This window comes from Dendropsophus ebraccatus, chromosome 1 (assembly GCF_027789765.1).
Source record: "Dendropsophus ebraccatus isolate aDenEbr1 chromosome 1, aDenEbr1.pat, whole genome shotgun sequence".
Classification (NCBI taxonomy): Eukaryota; Metazoa; Chordata; class Amphibia; order Anura; family Hylidae; genus Dendropsophus; species Dendropsophus ebraccatus.
Window position 1 is genome coordinate 140,562,050 of NC_091454.1, and position 22,754 is coordinate 140,584,803.

Genomic DNA, 22,754 nt, shown 5'->3' on the forward strand with positions numbered 1-22,754 from the left:
CCTCCCCGTCACCCCAGCTGCCTCCCTTCCCCAGTCACCCCCAGCTGCTTCCCTTCCCCAGTCACCTCCAGCTGCCTCTCTGCAGACAAGTTGTGGTCGGAGAAGTCTTCATGATGCTGCGCCAGATGGAGAAGAAAGCAAAAAGTGAGTGACGGCAATCGTAGAAGACGTCACCTGTGAGTGATAAGTAACTGCACTGTAATCACTTGTATAGTGTACAGAGCCTGTGTACCATTGGGGTCTATAAGGGTCAGTGTAATGTTTGCGGTAGTGTACTGACACAGCCTCGCAGTCACTACAGTACACTAGCGCAAACCTTTAAACTAGGACCCAACTACAACAGCTGCAGGGACTACAACTCCCAGCATATCCTGAGGGCTGCAGACTGTCAGTACATGCTGGGAGTTGTAGTGCCTGCAGCTGTTGTAGTTTGGTCCTAGGTGCATTATACACTGGATGCTTTGTGACATATAAGAATACATAGATCTGTGGGGGCTCAGTGTAGGGGAGTGACCCCAGAACATCACTAATAGGGGATAGGGGTAGATGTTTTTTTGTTCTGTCCCCTATTAGTGATGTTCGCCTCAGCATGCAAAGTGCCTAGGGCAGCATGAACTCTAAATACAGGCCTGGCTAAATGATGTCCGATATTTTAGACTCAAAATAACAGACGTCATTTTAAACAGAGCTGAAAAAACGTTGTGTGAACATAGCCTAAAGGAGACAGAATTGGTATGTTGGTGTAATGGGTGGGAAGTATTACATTTATTGAATTTGTACTGAAACCATTATTTTGCCTTTTAGATGAGACATCTTGAGGAATTAACCACAGATATACATTCTATGGATGTAGACTTAGGGCCCTATTACACCTCTTGATATTTTAAAGCAGCTGGGAGCAGCACAGTACAGGGAGGGCTCGTATGTACCCTCTTAATGATGGCATGATGGGTATACCCAGGTATACTGTTTCAGTTAAAGGGGTTTTCCCATTTTGGCAAATCATGTCCTATTCACAGTATCCACTGGTAAGGCATAAATAAGAGATTGCTGGGGTACTAGTGCTTGGGAAGCCCACTGATCTCGAGACTGGGAAACCAGAGATCCCCACTGGATGGAATGGTGGGTTGCACATGTATGCAGCTGCTTCATTCATTCTCTATTGAAACTCAAGGGATAAACAAATACATACTTTTGGTGATCTATATTAAATCCCAAGAGAATGAATAAAGCAGCCCACCGCTTTGATTTCAGCGCCCCATTTTTAAAATTACGGGGGTTCCAGTGGTCAGACCCTCCTCCCCCATTGGATTCTATGGATAGGGCATAACTTGTCAAGATGACAATACCCTTTAACGACTGTTTCAGCCTACATATGAAAACAATGGTTATAATGATGATGTTTGGTATAACCAGTTAGCCATACACATATTATAATCCTACAAACTTCTTTGGCCAGATGTACCTACAAGAATTGATGCTAATTTGAAAGCAAGGAGTGGACTCACCAAATCCTGAAAAATAGGAAATATTTGACTTATATTCTAATTTTTTTTCATTCACTTTGAATTTTGAAAAACAAAAAAACCTAAACTATTATTTTTTTTAATGCATCTTTACTCTTTTTTTTATACATCCGCCTAAAACCTTTGCCTAGTACTGTAGACCAGTGCTTCTCAATTCCAGTCCTCGGGCCTCACCAACAGGTCATGGTTTGAGGATTTCCTTAGTATTTCACATGTGATATAATTATACTCAGTGTATCAGGTATTATCACAGGTGTTCTTTGTATGGGAAATCCTCAAAACATGACCTGTTGGTGAGGCCTGAGGACTGGAATTGAAAAGCACTGCTGTATACCATTGTTATATCCATCCATGACAAATAAGGACCAAATATATCTAAGGCTGCTATGTACATACAGTATATGTATGTATGGAAAGGCAGAAGAACCATGGCTGGGCCACCTACATTCTCATGTATGAAGTGAACATCCACAGGGTCTCTCCTGTTGTATCAACCTTTCCTGCATTTTTCAAAGAAATCCAAGCAAGCTGGAAGTTAACATTCTTAGTTACATTCGTGAAGATTTTTTCCCCCTAAAATTCTACAGCTGCCAGTGTATAAAATGGTACTTATCATACTGACTAGCTCATACTAAATCATGGGCTAATCAAACCTGTCATCTCCCTGATTATGTACTTAATATAAAGTGACGTATATTAATATTAATCTCTAAATCATGCTATGTATGTGACATTTGTGCAGATCACCAGCTGTGATGTCCTTGAAATACTCTCCTCGTAGACACTGGTTTTTAACAATGTGACAAACTATGTAAAAACCTGAAATACTAAATTCTGCTGAGCAATATCTTTAATGGGGCTCTCTATATGTACGGCCAGTGCCTCCAGGACACTTCACACATAGTCCCCCATTCTTCATCAACTTAGAGGAATTCGGACATAGATCTTCAGTGGTAAAACCAAACAGGCACTTCAGTGAAGAGACTATATGGTTGGATGCAGGGCCGGGACAAAGAGTAGGCAGGGGTAGGCGATGGCCTAGGGCGCCAAACAGCAGGGGGCGCCAGAAGCAGCACACAGGAGGTGATTACATCAGCCCCCGGCCGGGAGAGACAGGTGTGTGGAGTCCTCAGCTGCTGCTGCTGCTACCGTACATAGGAGGGAGGAGGGGCGGCTCCCTGCCGGGACACTGCTCTGCTGAGCTCCCACAGCCAGGAGGCTCTGACCCGCTCCAGGACACCAGCATGGGGGACTGTGCAGCATTACTGACATTCCCTGCTGCACATCCTCCAGGCTCTGGGAGCTGCTCAGCTGTCGGGCCAGAGAGGAGGAGATGAGGAACAGCAGCCTGCAGACACAGCACATGGTGACCAGGAAGTGTCTGCCCCTGCCTCTCCTGTCAGCTGTTCATCTCTGCATCATCAGCAGCAGACTCCTCCATGACAGTCCCAGGATGGTGAGGACAGAAAGTGCAAGCAACCTAGCTGAGAGGTAGCTGTTTTGTGTCTGTATGTGTACATGAGAGAGAGAGAGTGGTGTATACATAAGAGTATGAGTGTGGTGTATATACATAAGTGTGTGTGTGTGTGTGTGTGTGTGTGGGGTGTATACATAAGTGTGTGTGTGTGTGGGGTGTATACATAAGAGTATGAGTGTGGTGTGTATACATAAGAGTATGAGTGTGGTGTGTATACATAAGTGTGTGTGGTGTATACATAAGAGTGTGAGTGTGTGTATACATGTGAGTGTGGTGTGTGTAGATAAGAGAGTGAGTGTGTGTGTGTGAATATATATACATAAGTGTGTGCCTGTGTGTGTACTGTACATAAATGTGTGTGCCTCTGTGTGTATGTATAAACTGTACATAAATGTGTGTGTATACATAAGTATGTGCCTGTGTGTGTGAGTATGTGTATATATATATATATATATATATATATATATATGCAGAAAAGTGTGTGTCTGTGTGTATATCCATAAATATATATATATATACACAAAACTATATACAACTGGGGGCAGCACACAGGGGATATATATACAACTGGGGGCAGCACACAGGGGGTCTATATACTACTGGAGGCAGCACACAGGGGTCTATATGCTACAGGGGGCAGCACACAGGGGCTCTATATACTACTGGGGACAGCACACAGGGGTCTATAAAACATTAGGACTGCACAGAGGGACCTGACTAATATACTGGGGCACAGAGCATACCTAATTATTAAGTGGGGGCACAGGGACGCCTTAAAACTATGGGGCTATATAGGGGTACAGGGGACCTAACTACTGTATGTGCCTGAGCCTAAAATGTTTCTCTGGCAGATTCTAGAGAGAGGATTCACAGCCAGGAGAAGACTTCAAGGTGGCCCAGGCTGGATGGAGAGAAAAAGATAATGTGAAAGACTCTTATCAGAGAAGACGTCACTTGTGAAGAACTGGATGTAACTGCACTCTGTTATCTGGGTTGTAGTGATAGTGGTCATGGTGTGGCGGTATTACTCAATGGTATCATTAGTGATATCTTTTGGGTTTTCTCCAGAGGCAATATGTAATCACTGTATGGTGGTAAGAATGTTATAAGATAACTACCGAATGTACTGGGGCTCGTAATACAGTGTGGGGGCACTTTCTGGGCTTTACACGGTCTGTGCCGCGCCAATTCTGATAACAGTGGCTTGGGGGGGGGGGGGGGGGCGCCATTTGCCTTCTCTGCCTAGGGCACCAAAACTCCTTGTCCCGGCCCTGGTTGGATGCACAAGAACTTTAGTAACCATCAACTATTTTGCCATGTATGGGATTTTAATTTTTTCCAGTTGTCACCCTTCTTTAAGTAATAAATGGTTAAACAAAAAGGCACAGATGACACAATGGTCATGCTGCAAAGTCGTGTTTAAGATTTGAAACAGTGACTTGGATTTTTCAATTAGATGTTTAATTGAAATACAAACCCACTCCTATTTGGGGTTAATGACGTGCCGCCTCCATTATTTATGACCAAGTTGGCAGATTTCCCAAAGCCGTAAATAGCCAGAGCTTGGAGAATACAGCCGTGGTAACAGACACTGAGATACTTCTGCATTTCCTTTTTGGTACTTATGGCAGCCTATATCATGTGGCAAAATACGCCTTTTTTCTTAGTTAGAAAGATCATAAATCGAAAACGATAACTACTTATATTTAGTGGAAGAACAGTCTGATGGACTTTGTATCACATGAAGGTGTATTACTTCATCTACAACAAGATTAAACATTGGAAAACATGGTCCTGTTGAGCTCAAACTGTATCTGACAATGTTCTCTGGATACAGATGATACTACATGAAGGGAATCTTACTCAGAGCTCTGTATAGTTGTGGACATTAATAAGATCTACACAATAGGTAGATAGTTTTCTCCCTGTCAGGGGGAGTTTTCTCCCTGTGGTGGGGTGGTTGTCATCTGCCCCATAGGGGTTTTGCCTTCCCTGGATCAACACAGTAGGGTTTCCCTAGGTTGAACCTGATGGACTCTTGTCTTCTTTCAACCTTATTTACTATGTTACTATGTTACTAGGTATCTGTGTGTAAAAGATTTAGGCCTCTTTCACACATGGTGTTTCGGTCTGTAATTTTTACCGAAACAAGGAGTGGATCTGCAAAAATCATTATTATAGTTTTTCTCTGTGTCATTTCCACTCCTTCTTTTGGCAAAGAATACTATCCAAAATACAGCATGTGAAAGGCAGTTATATAGCTATGTATAGAAACAGCTTCACATTCTCTAATAAGGAATCAGGATATCAATTCTTACTCTGGTGCTACCTATATAAATATATATATAAAGATATATTATTATATAATAAGTTATGCTTACCTCTCTGTGGTCCCCCGCTGACTGCAGCCCTGCTACTTCCAAAAAGCACTTATCTCGGGATTGTCATCTCGCTCAGCCAATCACTGGCTGATATGGGACAGCCTCGCAGGCAGTGATTGGCTGAGCAGGCTGTCATTCCCAAAATGAGTTCCTCTTGGAAGTAGCAGGGCTGCAGGGGACACTGTAGAGGCCACATAAAGAAACTGGGGGAAAGCAGAAAGGTGAGGATAACATATTTATTGTGTTTGCTAACAGCGCAGCAATATATACATTTTTTTAAACAATGGATAACCCCTTTAATGGTCTGAAGCAGAAATCATACACTTACTCCAACTAGGAAATAAAAAAGTTAGGTCTGACACATCCAACAAAATGCAATGCTATTATGTCTATGCTGTTTTTGGGTATTTTAAAATTATTATTTATCTTTAAAGTGCCCTTGATTCCAGAGCGCTGTACAAGCGTTAGGGGGTGACAAACATTATAAGATCAAAACACATTACATGAATAAGGTAAATGACTGCTACATAGCTATAGAGGACCCTGCTCATGAGGGCTTATAATTTCAATGCCTTTTATAGGTCTCCAATAAAGTTTTGGCATCTTTTTGGATGGGCTGGTCCTCACTTTGGGGGAAATTTATCAAGGGCTTTACACCTATTTTAGGTGAATAATTGGATATTTCACCCATTTTTGGTCTAAGTTCTATTTATGAACCAGTATTTGACTGGCAAATATTTTTTTTTCTGCAAATTTTTAAAAGGTCACACAAATAGGTCCAGGCTTACGTCTGGTCAGTACCAGGTGAATATGGTTGCACGATTTTTGCGTTTTTGTGACTTTTTTTTTTTTGCGACTTTTTACTTAGATTCATTTCAAATACTCAGCATGTCAGTTTTTGTGTTGGAAGCTGATTTTCCCCATTGTGCCAAAAGAAAACCATGACCGTTGACCATGCCCTTAGGAATCATTTACAGTTGTATTTTAGTTTTTTTCTATATAAATTTAAAGGGAACATGTCTGTTTGTTTTAACATAGTTAATAAGTCCATCAAGTTCAACCTACAGAAACCCTACTGTGAGGCAGATGCCAATTGTCCCATCACAGGAGAAAAAATACTTCCTGAATGCAATGGCAATCAGAATAATCCCTGGATCAGTGTCCCATCACAGGTAATCTGATGCCCTCTAAAATGGCATTTGCCAGAATAAATTACCTATTTTTTCAAACATGTCTGCAAATGTTCTATCAACTTTGTAAACAGCAGACTCTGTATGCTAATTATGAGTGAAAAGTCATAAGGGTGGTGCTGCTATCATGAAGACTCAATCAAGCCCTCCCCTTACAGCTTGACCTAGCTTTATATCACTGCTAGCCTACTATAAATCTAACACATGTGGCATTACCTAGTACTCCCTGGATACATACAGTAAAGCAGTGATGTACCTTGCCTGGGTTCATTGCTGCATTGTGTATGCCCACAGGGCCCTCACTCCTAACTTGTTAGTTTGCTGTGGAATATGTTGGTGCTATAAAAATAAGGTTGATAGTAAGATAGAGTAGTCAGAGGAATGTCAAAGAACTGCAACATGGATTGTGTGGCCCCACCTCCATGACTCTTCTGGGTCATTAGCATACACAAAGTTATTTTATTAATTTTGCAAACTCCAAATAATCATAGAGGGGCATATTTGGAAACTGTATGGCATGGTGGCTATTTATAAAGATAAATTGATCGTAGAGGTTCTTTTTAATGTTACAGCAGATCTCATCCATTGGGGAAGGATAATCTGAGGGTATGCCTGTTACTGCTATGTGGTAGCACTTAGGGAACTGTATATATTACATACTCTTTAGCATCAGGAGGAAATAGAATATAAGAGACATGAAAACAATATCTCTTACCAGTGATTCTTGCATTCATTTATGATCACTATCAATTAGTAAGAATTAGCAGCTCTAAAGACTATAAAACACTGAAATTGTAATCTGAGAGCTCATTTCCAGAGAATCAGTGACGGCATCCTTAAAGTGGCTTTAAAGATGTGGTTTTCTCGTACACTAGACATGTTTACACCATTCCCATCATTTGGCATTAGCGGCATTACAGATACGCCACTAATTTCATCACTCAGATGACTGCAGGGTTCTAGAAATGAGAAGTGCAGAGTCAGCTTGTTGGTACTATCAGCCCTCTTTTCTTCTACCATGAGCCTCATAGTGGGTCTGGTGCAGAACATGTGTTTAGTTTTCTTTATAAACACAGTTGGGTATGTTCAATTTCTTTTCTAATATAAGCATTTTATAGCATATGTGCTCTATTACCCTTCTAGGAAAAGTTTATTTATCACACTAGAACTGATCATATGTACATACTTACTGTACTTACAATCCTTGAGATTATTCTTAAAGGGAACCGATCATCCTGGGCACTGCTCCAGTGATTTCCTACGGCCATCTAACTCTTCTCCGCTCATTTGCATATTGAGCATGCAGTTGAGCCAGATCTCTGTGGCGGGACCGTCACCGGGAGCAGGGCACGCAGGAGTGGGTATGTATGCGGGGCCCTGTCCAGCAGTGGGGTGGGTTTGGGGAGGGGGCTGCCAGGTTCCCTTTATTAATTCCAAAGCTCAGACAAGGTCTAGATCTCTTAGCAGTGTAACCTTGCAGTGTTTCCATTCTGGGTTCAAATCCCACCATAGGCAGCATCTGCAAAAAGTTTGTACGTTCTCTCCATGTACAGTATGCCTGGGTTTCCTCCGAGTACTCCGGTTTCCTCCCACACCCAAAACATACAGACAGGCAAATTTAGATTGGGGGCCCTAATGGGGACAGGGACCTAAAGTGACAAAGTACCGTGGAGTCAGTTAATGCCATACAAATTAAAGCATTATGATTATATTATACAACCTGGAGAGAAAATTATATATTATAATTTATTAATATAATATATTATATTATATTACTTTGGTCAGAGTGAGTTGATCAACCATAACTGGATTTTATCTATATGTCTAACATCTGAATACTGGGTTATAAATTTGAGTTATGCTTTATATATAGATGCATATAATTTGGTTTATAAAACAAAATGCGACAAAGAGATGAAAATAAGTTATTTTATTGCAAGATTCTATATATATATTTATATATAACATACATATTAACTTTAATACAGTTATTGGTCACTGCCAAATGATTACAACTCACAGCCTTACACAGTGCTAGATGTGAATCCTTTGGTAGTGAGCAGTGAATAAAAATGGATCAGCCAACTTAGCATGCGAGCGACATCTCACAGCACACAGTATCTACACACTGGACATATAAATAGTGCACATGAAACATATGGAGGCATTTTACACGCAGAACAAAATTACACGGCATAAAAAGTCCTGTGTACAATATAAAGGGCCCAGATCCAGAAGCACTTCCTTTCACATTAAAAGGCTAAAAAGAAACGGCTATTGGAGACAGTCTTTTTTTAAGAAAAATTGTTGTGAGGGCTCCCAGCAGTGACGAGGAAATCGACAGGAGAATTCCAAATACTGCTGCCTATAATCTGAAGGAAAGAAAAGGAAAAGCATTATTACTGATATCTCTATGTAATGAATACATAAATACAGTCATCGGACAGTGTGTGATCAGGATTCTGTACGGTGGGGGATGTGAGATTACTCATCAGTGTTTATACAACCTCCAGCTAAACACATTGGAAACTGTGAGAGTCTTCTCTGGAGACAATACATGCTAGAGACTGGTAGTCATTTATTGGTATATTTGTTTTTCTATGCCATCCACTCAAGGGTCCTACCCAGGGGACTACAGAGAAATAAAGAGGCCATGTTTGAGGTCAACTGGAGTTTACATAGTACTGAAGACAGGCCCTTCTAGTTCACAGCCAGTGTCATTGCCCTTTGCATAGAATCTTATGTGATGTACACTATTACACTGCAGTCTGTCTAGTTTTTTCCCCTTTTAGCAAACATTTAAAGTGCAGTAAAGTAATGTAGAGTGAATAAATATTAACTAAATTCTACATGTAGTAGTTTCATAAGACATATATTATTATATGTTTTTAGCTAGCCAAATTAGAGTTGCAGTAAATCTCACCAAAAACTGGCAAAACTTTTTAACAATCTGAAAAGTGTGAAACACTATAACTAACTAGCTGCCTTTTGGGAACCACAATAGTGTAAAGCTGCCATCAATAAAAGCACTGAAGAACAAGCCACAGGAACTGTATGACCCATGCTACTAATATTATCCTGGACACATTTATGCAACAAACCCTGGTTATAACATCAACCATGACAATAACCCGGTATGATTCTTAGTCTAGGTGCTCAGAGCAAGTAGCATGTATTATGCCCTTTAATTGCTCACAGACCCCTCAGTTTGACTGCATACTAAATTAAACCATGGTACTAAATTGCAGCTACTCCTCACTGTTGTGTCCATGAAGAAGTGTAAACTTGGCAGCAGCGCTAGGTTTTGTTCACACAGCATTTAGAGCCTCCGTCAGGAACATGCAATGCTATTATATCCATTAAAGTGCCAGAAACTCAGGCAGAACCTCAATGGGCTTCATTGCAAGTAATGCAATGGACCTGGCACAACATAGTGGCTTCTTGTTTATAAAAAATAAAAAAATAGAAGTCATAATGCCAGTGTGAACAAGGCCTTAGTATACACTAACATGAACACAGGATTGTCAGAGCAGTGAATATATAAATATGGCAATCACATTGCTCCTGTAGTACAACACTTATCTGCTCCACTGCCCTGCACTACTGTTAACACCACTAACAGCAACATACAGCAGAGCAGCCACTTAAATATCGGCATCTATCCCTGCACCATTTTCTTTAGTTAGGGTATTGTCACACTTGATGCAGATATGCTGCATCAAATCCGCAATGTATCTGTCAGACTGAACATAAGCTTACAGATGAGCACTGGACAAGATCATTTCAGCAGATGTGTCACAATCCCAGGACCGTTCCTGGAATCAGGGGGCAATGAAAAGAGGACATACTGCTGCTACACTGTGACTCCCACCCGAGCAATGCACAGTTTCCACCTTTTTATAAAAGGCTTACTGTATGAAAAGTCACCCTTAGATTGTGGATCAGAACTATCGCAAAGTCCAAGGAGAGATCTACAATGCTCCATTTGTCAATATATGTTAATATAATAAATATTCTCTTCAAGCTGCATTCCTGTAATAAATCTTTGTACTCATTTTTGATTAGTTATACTGAAGTTCATTTCTTGATGACAAATATATCATACCCAAATTCTTTTTCTTTCATTTTTCTAAATCGTATACAGCTCATTTCCATCCTTGCTTTGTTATAAAACTACTGTGGATATACAGCCTGCGTATGATCAGTGCAGAAAGGCAGCATCTGTATAATGTCATTACGGGATATATTTTCTGTGAGCTCTGTGGTTAGTAAGTGTATCTGCTGTAATGGGGCAGCATGTAAAGTGCAGTCAAACACTTAACACAGAGACCAGATTTCTACAGTGATCAGAATCTGGGTACATCTACCCTGATATCTTATTTACGGTCTACTATATGTTACACAGAAAACTACACCATACCGTAAACCATGAAGACTTGGCTGCAGGAGGAAACCACTTCTGCTGCCTGTGCCAACCCTACCCCCCCCCCCCCCCCCAGCATGTCCATCAAGCGAGCGGGGGCTCTGGCTTGCGTACACCACAGACAATATAAGAATCTGCACCTTTTCTGTGGCAAGTGCCAGGGATGCAACTTTTATAAATATGCCCCACTAACTGTATACAGAAGACTAAATACAATTCACGGCAAGTCAAATTTTCATAAGGTAGTCCTGCATATATTATTTCTATAAATATGGGTTTAATTTAGCCCTTAGTTCCAGTATCTCTATGAAGTCTTTGTAAGAAAAAATAAAATATATAGATCTATAGGAAAAGGATTTCATCAATTAAAACATCCGCATTAGATAAAAGTTTGCCTGGAGCACTGTCTAAGAGCTTTGCAGAGTCCTTTTTTTCTATAGCTATACACACTTTTCATTTTTTCCCCTGGTTTCTTTTAACTGACTTTATAGGTTTGTCACATTTCTCCAGAGTTCACAAGGGCAATGGTGGTAAGGCTGAAGGACCACCCGCAGAGGATGTAACAAGCACTTTTAATGGTCAGGTTCACAGCCTCTATGAAGTACAGTGTCCTGCAGAGTGTGTGTAATGTGGAGGTAATTTAACCTGCTCCTATAATGCTAGTTTGTTTAGTAGGTAACTATTTCCAATAGCGAGCAGAGCCTTTGAGTAAACTCGCCTTTGTTGCTAATAAAAGAACAAGCTTGCTCTCAAAGGGCTTTTGTTGTGAAGTTGTTCAGTGTCATTATGCACAATGAATTAGCACCATGTTCATTATGCTGCTTAGGCTGTCAATGACTTCTTCTGAAAACAAGCCATTTCCTTGGTCTGAAGGTCAGGAGGATAGACAGTTGTATGTCTGAATGACTGCAATCACACTGTCTTGGTTACATTACCTTTGTATAGAGACGTCTTACTGTCGGGATGACTTGATCCTTGCAAACAGTCCTAAGACAATAGGACAATGTAGTGGTTAGCAGAGCGGCAAACAGCTACAATTCTTACACGCTGGTACAATTCTCAATTTACAGTGAACTGGGCACCATTGGCTCATATAAGTACAAAAAAGGCTTCTTTCCCATAATCTTTTTGTTTATCCCCTAACCAAACAGCAACCCCACATGGCATGCTAAGCTTCCTCCCATTAATAAACAATTTTCATGAAACCTAGCCCAGATCCAGAATTGCACAACCAGAATGAACACGTGCCTCTCTAAAAAGGCAACGCTCTCATATTCTACATCCAAAACTTAAAAATAAGATTGGTTGGGTGACTTTTTTTCTCTAAAACATGTAGGTCTTTGAACATGCCAAAAGAGAGAGGGCGATCCAGTCTCTCCTGCTGCAGCCAGCATGGAGCACTGAACAGATGAAAGCTTCCAAGCTCCCGCTTCCTCTGTACAATGAAAAATAAGCAAATGTGACACAGTGTTTATAGGTTATAAGATTAGAGGCCAAAAAGTAACTGAGCAGAGCAGAGAATTACACAGCTCACAGCTCCTGTCTGTACTTAACTCATCCACTACCAATTTCTGCAGGAATATGTCAGCATGGCTTACTTTACAGTCCTTCAGCCATCTATACATGTATTTTATTATATGGGTTCTACACAAACCAGCTAAATAACTCATCTATTGGAGTATCTTATTCACTCAACAACATTAACGTCTATGTATCACACCATACAGAAAATGTAACATTGTTCAGATGTCAATGTCTTTACTTCTCTCCCAAGCCATTACAAGTAAAGAACATGTACCAGATATTGCATACATGGCTAGAAATGAGATTGGGAAAATGATTCTGATTATGGCCTATTGCTAAATATCTCTGCTTAATCCCTTTGAAACAAATGACACAAATAATGGCACGCGGTAGTTATATGGCCTCACTACTAATTACAAAGGAAAGAAATCTCCTATATCTAAAGCAGCTGCTATCTGATATATCAAACTCCAAACTCAAGTTCCTAGAATTCGTTGCCATTTTCTTCTCATATATCAGGGTGTTTCTAGTGATAAAAAACACATATGTTTAACAGACTTAATGCTCTGTCTAAAATTTAATTATATTTGGCCCTTGGTTACCTTTTTGTGGTTTGATAGATATGGCGCAGCAAGGAGATTAGAAAAACGGGTTAATTGTGTTTCAAAGAGTTAATCATATGTTAAATCCAATTAGACAAGTTCATCTTGTGGGGAAAGGAATGAGCTACAACTTTTCAAACATTGTTCTTAACTTCCACCGAAGATACACAACTTGTCATAATAAAATAACTGTTTCTAAAATTAAGAATTTCAAAGAGTGCCGAGACAATAACAACGTTATTCTCTATGTGACATCTTTCCCATGTAATTGCACTATATATATAGATATTATAAAGAATATATATATACTTCCTCCAATATATTAAATAGACAAAAACATTTACTATACACAGAAAAAATTATATACATATATATATATATATATATATATATATATATATATATATACACATATATCGTACATAAAAACAAATGAAAAATCTGCACAATGTTCTAGACAATATGATATCTATACAGCTAGTGAACTGATAGTGAAATGTCAGAGATCTTTAACTGATGTTTAAGTCATCCTCAGTAAATCCTGCCCCCAAAATAGAGATTCCCTGTAATTAAAAATGTTTTTTTTTTTTGCCTATTTATTAATTTTACAAAATGTAATATACTGAGATGGTGGTGACCTGCAGTAAAGCAGAAGCTTTGTGTAATGTGACAAGTTATGTTTAAGCTTATTCCTCTGATGGGTTTTGGATTAACTTACTAAACCTAATTTTTTTTTTTATTAAAGAAATTAAATATTGTCAGTTATACATTTTTCTTTCTTTCTTTTTAATGATTAATGAGATCTGTTAATTGATAGTCATATTGTGTTAAATAAATAAAACATATATAACCTAAAACCATAAAGGGAAATCTTCACTGTTACCCTTTACATGCGAATATAAAGAAATGGGCCATCTGCTGTCTTTTTATGATAAATTACGATACAGCTGTCATCAATTCTCTAAATAGAAAATAAAACTTCTATTTTTAGATGACACCTTCAGCAAAACTAAGTTTATGAAATGAATATTAATAGAATAACAAAAATATAATAAATCAGAGTACATCTCTGTTGTAGGTACACGCTAAACATAAATGTAATAAATAAACATGCCCATATCTATTCAGGCTCGGTGCGTCATTACTTCTTTATTTAGTATACTCACCTTTATGAATGCTCCGATAGCCTCTGTTTATTTTGCAGGTTTTAAAGCCTTCAATGTTATACTGTCCCTTTCTCTAACATTCCTCTAAAGAAATACCAGTGCTTGATGGGCCCTTTAACAGCCACCCTGGAACCTGCTCATATTTACAGCTCCATACCTGAATAAAAGTGGCGAGCAGCTGACAGCTTAACTCCTGTTCCAGAATCAGTTTGTTTTGTAGGTTGTTGTAGCAGGCGGAGATCAGTGTGGGAAATAGGAGCCGGACCAGCCGGGAGTCACTAAAATACTGGAAGGGGAGCTGGCAGAGTTTCTGAAGGACAGTAGGGTGACGGCCAGACTGGACAATGACCTGCAAGAAACGGCAAAACAAGTCAAGGCGGCATCCACACAATACGCAGAGATGAAATCCAGATCTACTCTGTTAGAACGTCTGAAGAAAAATCTCTGAAAAGAACATTATTTTATGATTTCAGTATCTAATGTTCTAAAAGAAAACTACCAAATTCTGATTTCTCTTTATAGTTTTTGTTCCAATTTATCTTCTATGATCGGCTATTGTAGAAATTCACCACTGTATCCTTTGGAAGAACATGTTAGATGTAACAAGATTGCACTAAAAAAGGGAGCGCCAATAGTTTTTCTTGTAATCAACAAATTATTGATATATTATATACACATCCCACAGTGATGTAGAATAGACAACATGTGGATATATGCTTATTTTCATAGTTTATTATAGCAGGTCTTACTCTGTTCCATCCACCAGCATAAACCAGATATACACACAGGGTGCATGGAAAATCAAATAAATCTAGCACAGCAAATTCTGTCAGTATTGTAATATAACAGTAACTTTATCTGCACTCCTGTGGGTGTCTATGTAAGAAATATATCTGACAGCATCTCCAAAAGGGAAGTCCTTGAGGGGCGTTCAGTGAACCACATAGATAACCAAGACGATGTCAAGTTCATTGCTGAGTCTAATATCACAGGAGAGCTAATGTAGCATACATTGATGAAAAAGCTAATGCTGAGTATAAGAAAAGGTGTCAGAAGACTCAATGCATTGCTGCCTGCTGCAGCAGGAGACTACATAGAGCAGACCAGTCAGGATGCCCTGGCTGACCCGTCTCCACCCCTTAATGTGCGCACAAAAGGCAAATTGTATCATAAAGAAATTAAAGGTGGCCTGTTCTGATGAATCATGTCTCCCTTTACATTACATGGACACCAGGTGCATGTGCGTTGCTTACTTGTGGAAGAGATAATGCCAGAATCTTTGAGAAGAAGGCAAGCCGGAAGAGGTAGTGTCATATTTTAAGCAATAGGGTTCTTGCATTAATGTTGATGTTATCTGACATGCACTTCCTCTGTCCAATTATACATCTGTGGAATGTGCTAGAAAAGTCCAAAAGTCCAGGCAACACCTTGCAACTTAAAGGGACTGTGTCGTCAGAAAATGACCTACTGTTTAAATTAAGTTTTTATGTTAAACATTTTTTATGACTTTTTTGTGTTTTTTTCTAATTTTCCATTTTTACTATGTATGTTATAAAATAATCCTGAAATCTTTCCTGAAATTTTCGTTCTCACCACTAGGTCTAAAATGAAGTGGAGACTTACTGTTGTGTCTGTGGTGATAAGAGGAGGTTGCTGTAAAGTGATCTGTATAGAATTACAGCAACAGGTGACGATAATAAATAGAGCATCAGTATAGGACAATAGCAGCTCCCTGTGGAATGACCACTTCCAAGGTCACAGAGTATGCTCAGTTGTGTTTCACATTCAAGTCAGGAACAGGTCCTGTCTATTGTTGTTTATGTCCGTAAGCCTTGCTGTAAAGTATGTCACTAAATGCTGTTAAAACAGCTCAGGCAAGATGGCGGCCCCCATAACAATTTACAAAAAGTGAAATAAAAACATATTACAGAAAACAGAAACAAATAAAAAAAAACATGTTTCAGCATCTAGCTCCAATCAGTAAAAGAATATCTAAACTATACATATATTAAAATAGACAAAGCTAAACATTCTTTATAAAATACAGGAAAAGGATCACATTATACATTCCCTCAAATAAATACAATTGCACAGAATCTGTAGAATGATTTTATTGGTATACGCAGACTATGAGCCAGGGTACAGTGAGATATATAAAACATTAGCTGTGGGTTTTCTATTGCACCCAGGAGAGCAATGCACAAGTGTAACTATCACAGATACAATAGATTGTGGGATCTTGATAAGACTACCCTTCCTGTGCTCTCCACCAGACCTCCGCCAGCCTTTACACACATAAGTGTCATGTCAACTGTAGTTATATTTCTAACAAACACAAAAAAAAAGAATAAAATGGCCATTTCCTTATATTATCAATATATACAATTAAAATCATTGAATACAGAGAGTAAGGGATGGTCTCATGGTACATACATGTAAAATAACTTGTAAAGTAGCATTGGGCATAGTAATCGGGGAGATCTAGATATCTTTTTAGGGTCTGACAAAAATAATTTATATGGAACTGAAAGTGCAATGATTAAGAACTTTTCTATTGGTGCCATATAATTATATAATACTACATGAGCTTACCAGTGTCACAAGGGAAATATGGTATTGAAATGAAAGTACCGAAATCCTGTGCAATATGATGAAATAATTAATAGAAAACACTTTAAATGTTATGCCTATGCCAACAGAGGAGTAAAAATCTGTTAATAAACCCATCAATTTAACCTGAAATATGGTATAGTCTAGTATATTATAGCATTACCACTTAACAAAATGTTATTAGTCATTGTCCTTTTACAGCAATTATAGCATCTCAACCTGCAGCAAAAACGGCACGTGTTTCCATCCCTCATAAATACTTAAAAAAACTATTTCAATGGACTTCTCTCTAATCTCTTTCTTACTAAAATCTTTATAAACTGCCCATTAAAAAGATGTGCAGAAGAGCAGAGCCCCCAAATCTAGTGCCTAAAGGCCATACTAGACAGTCCACCCACCATGTAAGCGAGCGCCAGTCTGCTAGAACGGCGCTCGCTTACAGAGCCTATTACACAGCTCGATAATCATGTGGACAAGCCTTTTCCTTTAATCAGTTGTTGGCTGCGCATCTCATTACATGGAGACATGTGCAGCCAATGGCAGATTTGATTTTAACACGTTGAAAGACAGTGATCAGCTGACCAGTGAGCATTTGCTCTCTTGTCTTCTGATCGCTCCCACTCTATTACATGGGGACATAGCTGCCTGATTTGGTAGATATGCAAAATCTCTTGGGGGGCAATGCACCTAGGATTTCACTGTATTAAGCACTTTCATTAGCAGCCGGCAGTGTTATAATTTGGCTGGTCTCCTTGAGATCAGCGATCTGTTTCTCTTATGATTTGGTAGATAATCTCTCAGTGTAAAAGGGTCTTTACTCCTTTGGATACAAATAACAAAAGGCCGTGTCTACTTAAATGATAGCAATATTTATCTGAATAATTGTTTGTTCATGGATAAAAGTTTATGGTCACATAAAGGGCTATGGAAGATTTATTTACACCTTCTTCTAACCAGTTGTTAAGATCTTCAATTTCCATGAACATAAATTTCCCACCCAAAAATATAGGAAGCTTATACAAGGCAGGATCCAATAAAGTTCTGCGATACATTAGAAAGTGCAGTAGAGGGAAGCAAGTCACTGTCATTAAGTCTTAAGAGCAAGGGGAGATCAGATAAGACAGAAGTGTGTGTATGTGAAAGATCCTCGTAAAGGCCTTTTCTTCAGAGCTATGACATGCGACATGGAGGTACTTCTTTTGTTTAGCCAGAGACCCCTTCAGAGCGCCTAAAGCTAAAGGGTTAAACTAGTAAATGTCAAGGGGCTTTCTATACTCAGCATTAGTGAACAGTTCATCCAAAATCCCTAACATTTCATAGCCACTTAGTCAGGCTTTGTGAAAACCTTTTCATCAGCCCACGATAAACATCTCCCATTAACCTTGATGGAGGGAGGGGCAGACTTTTAGGTGTAGGCACTAGGTCTGTGAGGTGGGACACACATGTTGTATCATTGGCGCCAGATCAGCTTCTAAGCAAAGTGGATCTGTTAACTCTGTGCTTGCCAGGTGCCCATACCATATTCTAGCTCATAGAAAGAACACCAACATGTAGTTTTTGGGAAAGGTCAAACCCTGAGCAGCGAACAACTTAAAGTTTACACCTGAAGCAAAAGTTTATACCTTAACATGCAACTGTCATACCACATTCTAAAACTGCACATAACATCTGTACATCCAACAAATTTCCTGCCCTATCTGAAGCCGAGCAGAATTGTTTTATTACTAACTGGTGAAATCACTGGGTGTACGGTAGGCAGAAAATCTCTGTAGCAGTACATAAATGGTGCTTGACCCTGCGGCTGCGGTGCTGGATTCCACTCATTTCAGAGTTTTAGGATGTCCCAACCATTCAACAGACTTGATGTAGGGCCATTTTGACACATTTTACCACACCAGTACATCACTGTTGACAATCTTTAATTTTTGAACAGAAAAAATTTACTTAATATATAAAAGCTTAATCAGTGTAATATAAAAGGGGTGATATAAATCCAGCTGTATGCTTAAATCCAAATAAAGCATTCCTATCAAGTAAGAATACTATAGCTTCAATGAGTGAACATGTGACAGCACACTGGTCGTGAATCTACTGGCGTCTAAATACTTTATAGGACGTCTCAAAGTAATCTGTGGGAACTAAGTGCTTGCAGTAACTTGCTTATGGTTCACCATAATAAGTGCACGTAAATACAATTCCTACATTCAGTTCAAGCACCAAACTTGACTTCTGTTTTGGTTACCAGATACCTGCTGATAGAAATAAAGCTATGCAGAAATGATGCCAACTACTCTTTGATGTAGTCCTGCTCAAAGTACAGGCAGATTTAACACCTACAAACAACGGATAAGGCACACTATACTATGCTTGCCTTATTCACACAGAATGAATGAATGGAAACAAAATTAATACACTTGCAATTCTACATAGAATGGAAATAACATACATAACAAGGGTTTTGTATAACTAGGATAATTTAGAAGGGATAACAAATGATCGTGTAAAGAGGTTGTCAGAGAAAAAACAAAGGAATAGAGGAGTCCTCATTCCTTGTTTGACTTGATAATTACATGTGTATGTCTGTAATGTCTGATTTTGTCTATGTACGTACCCCCAGAATTGTAAAGATTTACTACACAGAGGATGAAAAATGAATATATGCATTTTATGTGCGACTGATAAATAGGTACATTATCGGCTTAAGCTGCTGTTCTTAAAGTGTCACTGTCTTTAAATTTTTTTTTTTTGCAGAAATCAATAGTACAGGCGATTTTTATCATGAAAAAGCAGTTTGAAGCTCTCCCCCGTCTTCCTTGTTCTCCTATGGAAAGAGAAAGTAGAGGCACCAAAACAGGACAACAAAGAGTTAGGCTGGGTTTACATATATACGTTTGCATCAGTTGCGTTTTTTGTCTAAAAACTGACCACAACTGATGTCACAACTGATGCCAAAAATGCATCAGTTGCTATCACTTTTTCTATCCTTCTTTTCACTAAAAACCATCAGTTGTCACAAGTTGCTCTCATCAGTTGACATTTTTTTCCCTAGTATGTTTTCCAGTCATTTTCAATGGGATTTGCGGGGGAGCGCACAGGCGGGCCATATACTAATTGGGGGAGCTCACAGGGGGCGATATATACTACAAGGGGAGAGCGCACAGGGGGCCTATATGGGAGGGGGAGAGCGCACAGGGGGGCTATTTGGGAGGGGGAGAGCGCACATGGGGGGCTATATACTACTGGGGGAGAGCGCACAGGGAAGCTAAATACTACTGGGGGGGGCAACAGGGGGGCTATATACTACTGGAAGAGCAACAGGGGGGGCTATATACTACTGGGTGAGCAACGGGGGGCTATAGGGGAGAGCACACAGGGGGAGATATATGTTTATTTTTTTACATTGTGCTGCTACATGCCGGATGCCAGAGCCGAACGGCATGCGTCCTGCCCGGTGAGGCAGCCGGCGCTCCATTCACTTTAGTGGATGCGGCGCCGCACAGCCTTGCGGGCCGCACAGGTGGACGCTGCATGCTGCGTTCTCCCATGCGGTCGGTCCGGCATCACTATTTGCACAATGAAAACAATGGGATCAGTTCAATAATGCGTTTCCCTCCGGCGCTTTTCTCATGCGCTGGAGGGAAACGCCGCCGCACCGCCGGACAAATGTAAACCCGGCCTTAATTTACATTCACATCACAGGCTCTCTACTCTGCAGTCACCACTGACCTCTATGACCTCTGAATAGGGCTCTGAATAGCTCCCCGCTGTGTTATCCTTTGTTCTCTGCTGGCACTAATCTACTTCCTCCCTCCTCCCCCTCCCCTCTTCATAGCTCAGACAGGATCTGACTGATGAAAAAACAGTCGAGATTTCCTGATTCTGAGCAGTGGATGACAGAAAGGAGAGGAGGGGGGACCTGGGAAAAGACTTTTTACATGCTGATAATGGCATATTTGCCTAATTACCCAATTACAAAGTTTCTTAAAATCGCCTGGACTATTGGTTTCTGCAAAAAAATTTTTAACGACAGTGACTCTTTAAAGAAATAAACACCATGGGGGACATTTTTTTTATTTCTTTTATGGGAATATGGGTAATCTGAGTAGAAAAGATATTTGTGTTTGGGTGATGCTAGTCTGTAGTGCATTTCATCAAATTCACCTGTACTCAAGTTTCCCTCCTGACCGGGAATAGTGCTGTGTGGCAGTATTTACACAGCCATAGTGGTGCTGTCCTGTCCACAGTTCTTCAGTTTAGTTAATAAATTGATCAGAAATATATGTGGGAAGATTTATGAAAGGGTGTTAATATACACCTGGTGTAAACTGCCCACGGCAACCAATCACAGCTCAGCTTTCAGCTCTGGTAAAATATAAGAGGAGCTGTGATTGGTTGCTGTGGGCAATTCACATCAGGTGTATATTTACACCCTTTCATAAATCTCCCCCCATATTTTTCTGATCAATTTAATAACTAAACTGCAGAACTGTGGACAGGACAGCACCACTATGGCTGTGTAAATACTGAGACACAGCACTATATTCGGTCAGGAGGGAAACTGAATACAGGAAGTAAAGGTGAATTTGATGAAATGCACTAGAGACTAGTATCACCCAAACACAAATATCTTTACTTCTCTGATTACCCATAATCCCATAAAATAAATTTTAAAAAGCTGTTTAGAAGCTTTATGTGGAAAGGTTGGTTGGGTCATCCGAATGTGTATACTCAGCGCCATGTCACACAGTGGGAGACAGTGACAGGATGGGTGAAAGAGTATGAATAGCATGAGGCTAAACTACTGAAGGGCTATTGCTAATGCTAACCAATGCTTATATTGTATAAATACTACAGATCTGAGCCTTGTTTTAACTTTTCTTTACATTGCTATATGATATTTAATAATGCTTCTTCACATATCTACACTATCCTTATGTTTGTAAATATTAAAAATAAGTAACAAGACAGTGGCATTATTAAAGCAAATGAACGAGTTAACAAAACCATCTTGTAATGCAGAAGGTCAGGACAATATAGACTATAACTAAGGAAGCAGTATATCACAGGTATACGCCCAGGGCACGGCCACCTCAAATTGAAACCAGGAGTGAATGCAACATCATTCTGAGAGATTTACAAGGTTTCAAAGCTTTTGAACAATACACTAAGAACACACTCAGAGTTCATAATGCACCTTAATCAGGGACAAGATCAACAAACTAATAGTTGGCATTTTTTCAGCGGATAGGAGGGAAAGAGAAGAGGGTGGAGTCATTTTATTGCTGGAAACCCTCTACATATTCATTCAGTATGAGGTTCACTGCAGACATTTACTAGTTGAATCTCACAGCAAAGGAACAGGAAGGTGATGAAAAAAATACAGTTTGTGCATATGCATTAATGCAAACTGCTGGCAAATTGGTTTTGGTACTACTATTACTACATTGCTATGTAAGCTCGGGTAAATATGCATACATTTATTGGTGGATTTCAATGTATTTTATAGAAAGTCTAATACTGCACTCTGAGAGGGAGATTAATAATGTGTGAATGCTACCAAGCTGCTTTTTCCCTATTCTTGCTGGAAGCTCAGTACCACCTCTAGGCGGTGTAGAAATGTTCACAGCACTACTCTGGTCTTTAAGCAGAGAATAATGACATATGTATCTGTGCCACTTTTCTTAGGTGAAATACCAGTACATATATAGGTGACAGCAACGTAATCTTTTTAACTTGCGTTAGAACTACAGTGCTGTTTAGAACTAGAATGCAAGTGTTAACTACTTCATGAGTAATGGACTCATTTCAGCAGATCAAGTGAAATCAAGAAAACATTCACAACAGTAAAGAGATAT

The 22,754-nt window shown here is 39.5% G+C and overlaps 1 protein-coding gene across 2 annotated transcripts in view; it reads right to left on the minus strand.

Moving 5' to 3' along the window:
- Window positions 1–8,489: 8,489 nt before the first annotated feature.
- Window positions 8,490–22,754, minus strand: part of SCAPER (S-phase cyclin A associated protein in the ER) — a 209,141-nt gene continuing 194,876 nt past the window's right edge. For both annotated transcript variants that reach the window (XM_069980225.1, XM_069980219.1), the window contains exons 29-31: window positions 14,447–14,638; window positions 11,933–11,984; window positions 8,490–8,946 (exon numbers count right to left, since the gene is read on the minus strand). In XM_069980225.1, the coding sequence (XP_069836326.1) occupies window positions 8,849–8,946; window positions 11,933–11,984; window positions 14,447–14,638 (342 nt within the window). In that variant the 3' untranslated portion in view covers window positions 8,490–8,848. The remainder of the gene's footprint in view (window positions 8,947–11,932; window positions 11,985–14,446; window positions 14,639–22,754) is intronic.